Genomic DNA, 12,028 nt, shown 5'->3' with positions numbered 1-12,028 from the left:
TAAAGCTGACCTTTGTCAATATGTGTACCAGAAGCAATGACAGACAAATAGAATGCAAAAATAAACTGCAATCATTAAAAAATAGACTATTTTGAAAAGGAGTATGGAAGCACTATAAAGAACAAAATCAAGTAGAGGCAAAACTAGCTGTTTGCCAACTGAACTTGTGAATGCCCTTATCTCACTGAGCCTTGGGTTTTGTTATTAAAACACATTTCTCATGGAAGCCCTTACATAGCACCATAGCAGGGGGGCTGAGCTATTCCCAGTGCAGTACTGGTGCACTAGGGAGGTATTATTAGCAGAGGCCAGGGAAGGCTGCCACACTACTGTAGCTACCATCCAAACATCATCAACAGCAAAGGGCATTTCCCCAGCCTGATCCAGGCCTGTGGCTCCTGCCAGCTAGGGTAAACGGCTGGTCTGCAAACAGCAGTGGGACTTTCCAGGACATGTGCTGGGGTGAAGGTGGCTTCTGGACGGACTACAGCAGGGAGTAGAGACATCATCTCTCTAAGGTCCCCTTCCACTGGTGTCCACATGGTCCAGGAGCCCACAGGCATCATGGATTCACTTGGTATCCTGTCTGAAGGCAGCACCCCATCATCCCTTGAGCACAGGCAGGGCTAGACAGTAGCACCCAGCTTTGAGGCACTGCTGCTATTTAGATGTTACAGATAAAAAAAACCAAAAAACTCTTCTTCTTCCTCTCCCAAACAAACCCAAGAATCCCTGTAACTTTTGGGGAAGAACTTGAGAGAAATGTGGGGATATATCACAGAATTCACTACGGGCTACTCATAAATGGCAAGGAACTTCTGCCCCTACACACTTCTAAAGGGATGATTTGCAGAAAAGCATCCTACAAGCTCAAGCCTCTCTCCTGTTCACACTGAGGAGCTTTGATTCATGAAGGAGACCTGAAGTCACTCAGTGGGAATGGTTGCACCCAAGCAGACCCTTTCTGTCCTCTAACAGAGGCCAAGTGCTCTGCAGCGATGACTGACTTACTTGTGACTCCTCCACAGGACACAGCAGCTGCCACTTTAGCACATTAACATATAATCACCCCAATTTCAGCTTAGAGGCTGAAAATAAGAGCTTATGAGTCATACAGCAACTTCTACTGGGAAACTGGGACAGATGGAGGGAGCAGAAACCAATCCTACCACCTGATTTCCATTTCCTCTGTCTGCCGGGCAGAGATGTCTCTCTACCTTATTCCCAGAAAAGCACTCACATTCTTCACAAATCATGGATGTATTTTATCTGCCCATCCTCTCCCTAGCAGGGTGGGAAGGGCTGCTGATGTCAGCTCACAGAACTGAGGCACAGCAACAAGAATTGCTGTACTTGGACGACTCACCTTTGCACCCTGGCTGTGTTGAAATATCTATGAATTTCTGGAAGGAGCTGAAGCTATTCACAAAAGTTCTCTCCAAACCTAGCTATCCACTGAATAGTAAGAGGTGACAAGTAAATTCAAGCCACTATCAGGTCCTTGAACAGAGGAAGTACAAAGTTAGTGGGACATGGATGAAGCTGACCAGACTTACCATGGGTGGGAAAAGCAAAAACTATGCAAAACCCTCTGCAACCTTTGAGATTTCTGTTTGAGAGTGAAAAGTGATCTGGAGGTGCACACCCCTTCCAACACCCTACTCCTTATAGGACTGAGCTGTCTCTCCCAAAAGCCTGATGGGTCCTACTCTCTTCCCTGTAAGTTTCCAGGACCAGCTTCTTCCTTCTGCTCTCCAGCAAGCAGCCTGCTACTGCGTATTTACAGCCAAAGTTAACATAAGCTATGTTCCTGGTGGGAACACAGAAGCAGCTAGTTTCTGAGAAAAATCAAGGGGAACACGTCACTCCTAGCATTGGAGATGGAGCTTGCCAGGGTTCCTCAGGGTTATTTGTCTTGTTGTCTGCTCCCAGGAAAGCTGGCACAAAGCAGCCAATCCACCCCCAGCATCCACCCCACTCCCCTAAAACACCCACCAGCAAGTTGGGCAAGAGACACTGCCTCAACAGCCAGTGCCTGGTCCCAGGACAGCTGGCTGCAATGTATGGGTTTCCCTAGGAGCTATGGAAGAAGTTGCAAGAGACACTACTGCTGCCAACAGCAAGAGGTCAGGATCTCTGGACTTCTACTTCAAAAAGCGAAGTCCAAGGACTCACTTAATCAAAGCAATACTTCAATCAGTGAATGAATCCCACAAAGAATGCTATCTGAATGCCTCAGAGATAAAAGCTGCATATTCAGGCATTTGAATAACAGTATATAATATGAATCATAGTTCAGGGTCAGTTAAGCCAGTTGGACTGTGCTGAAAGCCAAGGTGTCCTGCACATTCCTCTGCTATGAGTAAAGTCAGGATCTGGCCTGAGGTTGGTTCCTCTCTCCTCAAACTCTTTAAGAGCTTTCAAGGATTTTGTGTTTAAACTAGAAGAAGTATAATGTCAACTGAGGAACCCACTGTTGCAACAAAAAGCCTAAGCCAAGGAGCCAGGAGATTTCTAGCAGGTTAGCACACAATGAGCTGCAGCTCCACCATGAGCTCTGATTATCTTACCACCCCCAAGGAAGTTTTTTCTGGGAGTAAGTTATTTGGGGTTTGTTTGTTTGTTTGTTGGTTGGTTTTGTTTGTTTGTTTAATTGCAGCTTGTCTTAATTGTCTTGTGGAACCCTGTCCCACAGAGGTAAAAGGGTACTAGGGCAGGAATTAATGGGACTCATTGATAGGGCTTTAAACTAGGTTGGAAGGGAGTGGGGGAAAAAGCCAGGCTTTTTACAGATGAGCGTAGGGGTAGTATGGTGGTCAGGTCAGCTAGTCAGGCAGCCTTACTGAAGGCCCAGCTTAAATTCCTTTATACAAATGCACACAGCATGGGGAATAAACAGGAGGAATTAGAGATGAGGGTGAGCCTGCAGGGCTATGATCTCACTGGCATCCCTGAGACCTGGTGGGATGCTTCCCATGACTGGAGCATCAGAATGGAGGGTTATAAACTCTTTAGGAAGGACAGACAAGGGAGACGGGGTGGGGGTGTTGCTCTCTATGTCAAAGACCAGCTCGAGTGCATGGAGCTCTGCCTGGGGATGGATGAGGAGCCAACAGAGAGCTTATGGGTTAAAATTAAAGGGAAGAAACACCAAGGTGACATCATGGTGGGGGTTTGCTACAGGTTGCCTGAGCAGGAGGATAATATAGACGAGGCACTATATAGACAAATAGGAGCAGCTTCACATTCACAAGCCATGGTCCTCATGGGAGACTTCAACCACCCTGACATCTGTTGGAAGAACAATTCTGCTAAACACAAACAACCCAGGAGGTTCCTAGAGTGCAAGGATGATAAATTCTTTCTCCAAGTTATCAAGGAACCAACAAGGAGAGGTGCTGTGCTGGATCTTGTCCTCACCAATGAGGAAGGGCTGGTGAGGGATGTTAAGCTCAAGGACAGCCTAGGTTACAGTGACCATGAAATGGTGGAGTTCAAGATCCTTAGGGCAGCAGAGGGCTCACAGCAAGCTTACTACCCTCAACTTCGGAAGGGCAGATTTCAGCCTCTTCAGGGATCTGCTCCAGAGAGTTTCTTGGGATAACACCCTGCATGGTAGAGGGGCCCACGAATGCTGGTTGATGTTTAAGGATCACCTTCTCCAGGCCCAAAAACGATGTATCCCAACTAAGAGGAAGTCAAGTAGAAAATCCAAGAGGTCAGCATGCCTGAGTAAGCAGCTCCTAGAAAAGCTCAAACTTAATAAGGAACGTGGAAGCTAGGGCAGGTATCCTCTGATGATCTTTAAGGTCCCTTCCAACCTTAATCATTCTATGATTAATACTTGAATAAAGCTTGGGCATGCTAGAGAGACAGCTCGCTTTGAGATAAGCTACTAACTTGATGGGACATCAGGCCTGACCATATTGGTGAGGGACATAAATCTAATCACAAAGTAAGACATTTCAGGCAGTTTGCTGCTGCTCCTCTGACAAAAGTTACCATGCCCAAGCTGGGAAACACACACATAACAGTGCTGAAACTAAGTTCAGCAGCTTTACCTAAACTGCTAGTAAAGATGAACTTCAGTTAACAGTTTAATATCAAAATAGCCACAGGGAAGACACCTGAGCATTTGGTGAAGAGGAGTTCATCTTCAGAAACCTTTCACCTTCTACCTTTCAACATCTTCTGATATTGCTAGATTATTGCTTCATAAGCCAGAGAATATGGACTTTTCCTCCCATTTATGCACCAGTGCTTCCAAAGCAAAAGCTGCACCATGCCTGACTTGGGTTTACTTACCTCTGTACATGCCAAAGTAGCCTTCCAACCGAATTGTTTTAATGAGGCAGTCAGACCTGCAAACAAAACAGAGACAGATAAACCACAGGAGTTCAAAGGTGGGTGAGAGCAGAAAAAAGAAATCTATTGGAATGGTTTTCATTTGTAAATGTCAGCAAAACCCTGAGTCAAGAAGGGAACCACATCAGCCACTCAATGTGCCATTGAGGCCTAAGGCCAATTTCAGCCCCTAATTCACAGAGGTTCTGAAACCCCTGGCTCACCCCACACATGCTGTCTGCATTCTAGAAACACAGGAGGGAAAAGTGTCCCTGCAAGGGCTGTTTATCCAAGGTCTCCTGTAGCAAACGCACATGAGATGCTCTAACAAGCAGATCCCTGTGCACGTTTTTAAATCCAGCTCTGAATGGAAAATAAAAGGGGAAAAACTCCTAATGCTGACTTCCTTGACCTGTTCTGTAAAATTTGATACAAAGCACACAGATACCAGATGACCTGAAACTCAGTCACCTGGGACCTCCCATGAAGATTAAAGCACTTTTAACGTATCTGGTCCCACAGCAGGCAGCAAGCACTCAGGCTCCCAGCTTGGGGAGAGAACAGCTGCAGAAGTTTGCTACAAGGGGAAAACTATTGCCTTCTTTGTTTCAACTGCATTTACTGCAAAAGGGAAAACTACAGAGAGTTTGAATGGCTCAAAGCCTTTTGAGGGCACAAACACACACCTAACAAAGCCAGAGATGCAGTTCAGGCAAGCAGCGCAGGTCACCTGGCAGAGCCTCCCTCTCTGAACCATGACCACATGAAGCCCAGGTGGTGCTTGAAGGTTGCTCTGGGGTCTTCGTGAAGGGAAAGGTACTTGCTGTGGCCATAAGGGAAGGGAGGAGAGGTGCACATGCATGCTTGCATATGTAATTAAGAAACAAAAGGCACTTCTAAGTGGTAATAAGGGAAGTGCAGCTGATGAAAATAATAATACATTTCTAAGAGATTTGGCAATGCAAGGAGTAAATTTCATTTTTGCTCTGTAATAGTGCTAAGGTGGGAGAGAAGGAAATACAGAGTTCTCTTGAGAGCCTTATGACACTGCTTGGGTCAAGACTGTTCTAGAGTACTCCATATTACTTGTGAAGAGCCCATCCTGCCAGTCACAGCAATGAGTTTCCCCTCTCTGCTAGGACTCCCTGCATCCTTTGGGACCTTTCACACACCCCACCCCAGCTCCTGCAGTTTGCAAACACTCATCTCATCTCATTCTTGAGAGCAGCCCCTCAAACACACTTGCAAGCCCCAGAATCTCAGGGCACCTTTCTCCTTATCCCCCCCGTCAAGCTCTTCCACTGCAATGCTGGAGGCAAGGCATTTTCCCCAAGCCAGTGGTGCTGCTTTGAACAAGCCACAGCAGCGAGGGGAGCAGGAAGAGCTGCTCCCCACCATGCTCATGCAGCCCTGCTGCCTCACCCTTGCATGGCACTCACAGCCCCTCAAGCTGCAGCAGAGCAAGATGGAGCCAAGGTGATGCCCATCTCCTTTCTCTGCCTGGAAAAAGGGAGCGAAAAGACAACTTAAATAATATATAACATACCTGGGACAGCACAGCCCAAAAGTCCATCTCTTTCCAGCCCTCAGGGCTGCTCCAAAGTGCCTTTGGCTCTTTCAACAGAAAAACTCCCCTGATGCCAAAGGTCTCTTGAGCTAAGCAGTAGCAAGGCACTCTGTCTTAAAGCAAGACAGACAAAATTTTTAATAAACTTGCTGCCTTTAGCAGGCACTTTTGAGATCTGGTATTGATGGGCATATAGCATTTCCCAAAAAATAAGTCCCTCAGACAAGGGAACTCAGACCAGGCCTCTCAAATCCCTAGCTAATATAAGGGCGTCTCTGAAGACATGTTCTGTGCACAGTAACAGCATCCTCTTAGTGCTCTTCCCATGCTTGTTTAGGTAGGACACAGGATGCTACCTAGAGGATGTGTTACCCCTCTTACTTCCTTATCCCTGCTGGCCCCTCAGCCTCCGAAAGACCCTTTCACTTATCCCCACCAGCCCAAGCTTACTTTCCCAACAGCTCCTACCAATGCCAGAGGAACACCTCCAGCATTACTCATTCACACCTGGACTTTGCCATGGACTTTGAAGGAGTCAGCTCAAATATACAGGGTAAATCCTCTGTATTCCTTAACTGTGCCTCATCCCACAACTCCTGGCTATAGAGCAGATCTACACTCAACTGCTTGAGACTAAAAGCCTCTCTCCTACTGAACACCCCCTTCAGAGAAAAGGCATCCTGGCATGCACTCCCAAGCAGGCCCTACAAACCCTCTGTCCTGCCCAAACTCTTGTTGCTGTTGCTCATCAGGTCAGAGGGAAGAAGTAATGCTCAGGGAGAAGTCATCCCCAGCAGTGACATGAGCAGGACACAACAAAAAGGACAAGCAAGGCAGAATGGGAGACCATGTCCTTCCAGTATGCCTGGGTACACAAACGCAGGGAGCAGAGAGTGCTACCAGCCTGCCACAGCACACCAGCACCTGTGACCTAAGCTCATGCATAGTGACATGTCACCAACTAGAGCAAGGAGTCTTGGGGACTAAAACCATCAACATATAGAGCATTTCCTTCCTGTTCCCCCTCAGCCTCAAATTCTCCTGGGCAGAAAAGAGGAAAACATAATCGTGGAGGAGTATGGAGCAGATTACACTACTTCTGAACAAAGCAGCAGCACAGGACACACATAACCAGACCTATTGCCTTCTCCCTCCTCAATGACAGCAGTACTTTTGGAAAATTAAGGCCTGACTCTGGCTCCTAGAATAAAGCATCTTCTGCTGAGTGTGGTGCACATTCCCACAGCAGATACACAGCCCTGAGCATCCCACAGAAATCACAGGGGAATTTGGTCAGCTGTATATACTCATGCCTTCTTTTCTTGCAGCCTGCAGCACTGGATATTTCTGAACACAGCATTGTGACTGCTTCCTCTTTTTAAAACTGACACAGAAAAGGCAGTGACAGCCACTTCCAATATGAGAGTCACGGAAACAAGAGCGGCAGAAATTCCCTCATGCAGCTGCCTGTGGCCCAGCAGAGAACTGAATGGGGCTCCTTGTGTTTTGGACCTGAGCAAATATAGTGCTCCAAAGCAAAGGATGCAAACAGATGTGTCCTCTGCAGAGATCTCACCAGCTGGGCTCAGCAGCCTGAATAGTTGCTTTATTTGCTTTATCTGCTCTAGCTTGTTTCAAGATTGTACCCTGGCTTTCCTGGAGACAGCCCAGTTACTAGAAATGCTGAAGTCGCCTGGAAGAGGTAACAAAGTGGAAGGACTTCCTGCCAAAAGCCCCAGGTGATGCTGCCTGTGTGGGGGATACTCACATGCTGGTGTACATCCGCTGGCCATTCTGCTGGTTCTGCAGGCGAGTTTTTGCCAGGTCAATGGGAAATACACAGGTGACTCCAATCAGTCCAGCAATCCCTCCATTGATCAGCTTGGCAGGTAAACTGTAAGGGGAGAAGATGCAGAAAAGTTCCTTAGTACTGGGATAATATTGGGAGAGGAAAAGAGGGAAGCATGGAGTTCTTCTGCATGACCAGAGTTAATACATAACTGTTTGACAAGGCTGGCTGCCCCCCAGCATGACAGGAGCTCTGCCTCAGGGCAAAGTTTGGCCATTGTTGTATATGCAGGGCAGGAAGGGAAAGCAGCACACAGCACCACGGCAAACCACTGATGAATGGAATGGAGCCAAAGAGCTGAGCCACATATTGCTAACAGCAAGGAAAAACCCTCCTCCCCAGGACCCAAAGGTTTCCTGACATGTCAGCTGCTACCATCATGTGGGAATGAGCCCAGCAGAAGCACCCAGCTGGCAGCAGAGTAGCAGAATGGCTACATCTCCAGGAAACTGTTTCCAGACCCACCGCCCAGGGCAAGGGGAACACACACGAGCAAATAGCCCAGCAAAACCACTGGACTGGCAGTCTGCACAGCCACAGATGCAGAGTGGTGAGCTCATACCTGTCAGGGAAAACAAAACCTGGCTGGCTGTATGTGCTTCAAACATGGGTTTTTTTCTGCTCACCCGTGTGTTCCCTCAGGGAATTCTTGCAAGAGGCGCTAAGTGAAAGCTAGAAAAGCTGAACATGGGTTCCTAGCAATTTCAATTACAAGAAACATCCAGCACTTACATGCTTGATACACCACTACACACCAAAACAAAGGAAGCCTGTTGAGTCAGCTCCTTCCAGTAAAGCACAGGGTATGGCTGATGATGTGTTAGACATTAACTTGATGGCTGACAGCAGTGCTAGATTGCATCTGGGTGAGTCTGCAAGGCTGAGTCCTCCCACAAGGGGAAGAGGATGCTGCCTTTCATGATGGTGCCATGATGCTCTGAATGGAGGTACAGGCTACACTACACACTGGAAGAAGCAGCTGTGAGGCTGTTTCTTGCCACGGTGGGGTAAAGCTCTGCAAGAACATTCCCCACAAACATGTTCACCCCCCAGCAACACCACAGAGCATGTGCATTGCAGAGCACCTCCTTATTTTACTCACAGTCACACTAAAAGAGGAGGTTAGAGACTAGATAGAAGTGTGTAAAAATGGAGGCACCACTGGGAAGGAGGGTGTTTCAAGACAGGATCACAACTGCCTCACCAAATTCAGCTCTGAAGTCACTGCTAGTAGGTCACTGCCAGCAAAACTAGTGCCCCTTTTCAGCCTCAGCACTGTCATTACTCCTCTAAGTGTCCCTGAAACACCTGGGGCAAGCAGACACTTGCCTCTCTCAACAGCAAAATCATCACAGAGTTTACAAGAGGTGAGAGTGAGAGACAGACACTTAGCAAAGATCTTGCCTGCTGGCAATGTAAGTGCAAAAGATTTCCCAATTTCAGCACAGACCCTGGCAATAAAGGAGAACAATCTAGTGTGCCTGGGCATGACAAAAACTTTGGTAACGTGGGCTGCAAACAGAGCCTCTCGCTCCGTTTATGGCTGAAAAACCCTTGCTCACCACTCCATCACACCTGAATCCAACCATCCACATTCCCCCATGCACACTGAAGAGGTATGCTAGTACACCAGACTATGTGGCAGTATCTGGCAAGATGCTGAGATCAAGTTGAAGATGCATTGCTGCAGAAATGCAAGGCCCTTGATTTCACCTTGCAACAAACTGCTGCTTTGGATCTTAGTCTTTTGCTATCAATCTCATTTTGCTAAGGGATAACAGATGCACACTACAAGGGAAGAGGGGTTTGGTAAATCTTTCAAGCTTAAATAGATCTGCTTGGTTTGGCTGCCTGTGACCACTGCAGATTTGTGGTCATATAGATGGGAGAGATGACTCAAGCAGAATAGGTGAGGGATTTGGGCACAGAAAGGAACCTGAGACAAAGGGCACTGTATCCAAATCAAAAGCTTTTTCCCTTGTGACTAAGTCATCCCACTTTTCACCTCAGTGCTCTCTGATCTCTCATGGGATGATAATCCACTGTGTCTGGTCTCTCTGTCCTATTTAGCTTCTGCACAGCTATTGCCTTTCACTATCTAGGTGTGCAGGGCTTAGTGAAATGGGGACAAAACAGGCTACCATGCAGATAAAATGATTTGCTCAATTTAACATGAGAAGGGATAGAAAGGCATCCCAGTTCTCCTAATGCTCTTCCTCAGCCTTTTTAACTAGTCCCCGTAGCCAGCAAGCTCCTGTTTACACTGCCAAGAGGACATCGGAGGGGCTGGGGGATGCATCTCCCCTTCCTTCAAAATACCAAACTTCAAATGGCCTTGGACATCTTTTTGCTCTGCTGAGGCTATCAGGGACATACAGCCATCAGGTTTAATTGAGGTGAATCTCAGCATGCCCTTCATGGGTGTAACAGAAGCATGCCAAGAGGTCTCCAAATTGGGTAACTGCTGACAAGCAAATCTAGATACGTAAACACTCCACAATGCTGGTCTCGTTATCAGCACAGCTCAGGACCATGTTCGTTTGCAGAAGGCAGTCATGCAGGAAGACATTCTAATCACAGCAAATGCTAAAAAGGGGCAGCCCTCTTGCATGCAGCATTCAGGCATTGCCAAATTGTGGCCCTCTGTCACCAGTTTTTATTCACCCACTGACCACTCCTGTCTTGAGCTGGTAACCTCAAAAAGCAAAAATTAGAAGACAACCACAAAAAATTCCAGAGGAATCCCACAGCATCTATGAGTCACCTGAGGCAACTTCAGAAAAAGCAGGAAGTTAAACCCACATGCAGGACTGTGAAGATCCACCACACACAGCTTTTAGGAAGCAAAGTGTACAACTGCATCCAAATAAATTTCCAGGGAGGACTTAAATTCAGCTTTTGCATATGCCAGGACCAATTCTCTTAAGTTCCTGCTGTGTGTTTAAGTGTCACTAATTATTTTTGGTACTTCATGTTCTTGCAGTCACTCAAGCATTTACTGGCTTTAGAAGAAGGGCACAAGGCTTCAACCACATGGACTTTGTAAGTACAAACATTGCATCCTCGCATGGATGGGAGCTGCCTTTGCCCCCTTGATGTCAGCAAGCTGAAGTCAGCAGGTCAAGCTGACCTTTGAAAGGGGAAGCAAAAAGGAACACACTTGTGCAGGGTAAAAGCAGAGGGCAGAAAGAAAAAGGCAGGGAGAAAAAAGAATGGAAGAAAGCAGAGATGTGACAACACAGCAAAGACGGAAAATAAGAGGTCAAAAAAAAGGTAAGAAAGGAACAGAGAAGGAATCAGAACTCTTTAAGGCCAGAAGAGATGATCAGGTGATTTCCTTCAACCTCCTGTTTCACAAAAGGGATTAAATTTGGGATTAAGTTTGAAAGACTTTAAAAGAAAAATCTAAAGCACAACCAACAACTCAAAAATTTTAAGAAGTTACCTGATCTGTTTATCAGCCATTTAAATCAAACTTGATCTTGTTAGGAAATTAATCTTTTTCTTCAAATTGTTCCTTAATTTCTGTTCCAGTCACTTGTTTTTCACTTCAGTTTATTCCTGGGAAGAAGGGAAGACACCAAGAAGACAATGTTGAGACAGTTACACTTGTCCTGAAGCTCAGGTCATATTGAGCAGGCTGCAGGGTGAAGCCAGCCAAGGACCATCTGCTCTTCTCAGACTCAGCTCCAGAGTAAAAACACATATGAAGGGAAAAGCTGCCAGAGTCATGAGGCTCCAGCAGCATGTGAGAAAGGGCAGTTCACAAGCAGTGCACAAGGTCTGCCAGGAGAGCAGAACATATCACAGCTCTCTTGAACTCCAGGGACCATTTCACACTGTACCATGTGGACATCTGCAGGTCCACCTAGCCACCCCAACACAATCAATCAACTGCCATCACAAGACCTGGGTAGCATTTCCCTTCAACGGTCTTCAAAACTGTGATCCTCCAGTGGTGTCATGGTTTAATCCCAGCTGGCAACTAAGCACCACACAGCTACTCGATTACTCCATGCACAATGGGGTGGGGAAAGAAAATAAATGTAATAAAAGTGAAAAAACTTGTGGGTTGAGATAAAGAGAGTTTATTAGGTAAAGCAAATGCCGTGCACACAAGCAAAGCAAAACAAGGAATTCATTCACTACTTCCCAATGGCAGGCAGGTGTTCGGCCATCTCCAGAAAAGCAGGGCTTCATCACACCGAAGACAAAACACCATTTCTCCAAATGTCACCTCTTTCCTTCCTCTTTCCTCAGCTTTGCAT

At 46.7% G+C, this 12,028-nt stretch overlaps 1 protein-coding gene across 1 annotated transcript in view; it reads right to left on the bottom strand.

The window, feature by feature from the left end:
• SLC25A22 (solute carrier family 25 (mitochondrial carrier: glutamate), member 22) overlaps positions 1 to 11,322 on the bottom strand; it is a 29,928-nt gene extending 18,606 nt beyond the window's left edge. Inside the window, exons 1-3 of the mRNA XM_009996421.1 lie at positions 11,206 to 11,322; positions 7,680 to 7,805; positions 4,306 to 4,361 (exon numbers count right to left, since the gene is read on the bottom strand). Coding sequence (XP_009994723.1) covers positions 4,306 to 4,361; positions 7,680 to 7,805; positions 11,206 to 11,225 — 202 coding nt within the window. The 5' untranslated portion in view covers positions 11,226 to 11,322. The remainder of the gene's footprint in view (positions 1 to 4,305; positions 4,362 to 7,679; positions 7,806 to 11,205) is intronic.
• Positions 11,323 to 12,028: the final 706 nt, after the last annotated feature.

This window comes from Chaetura pelagica, unplaced genomic scaffold (genome assembly GCF_000747805.2).
Source record: "Chaetura pelagica isolate M959 unplaced genomic scaffold, ChaPel_1.0 scaffold74, whole genome shotgun sequence".
NCBI lineage: Eukaryota > Metazoa > Chordata > Aves > Apodiformes > Apodidae > Chaetura > Chaetura pelagica.
The sequence above is the reverse complement of the archived record's forward strand: the minus strand, read 5'-3'. Positions and strand labels throughout refer to the sequence as shown.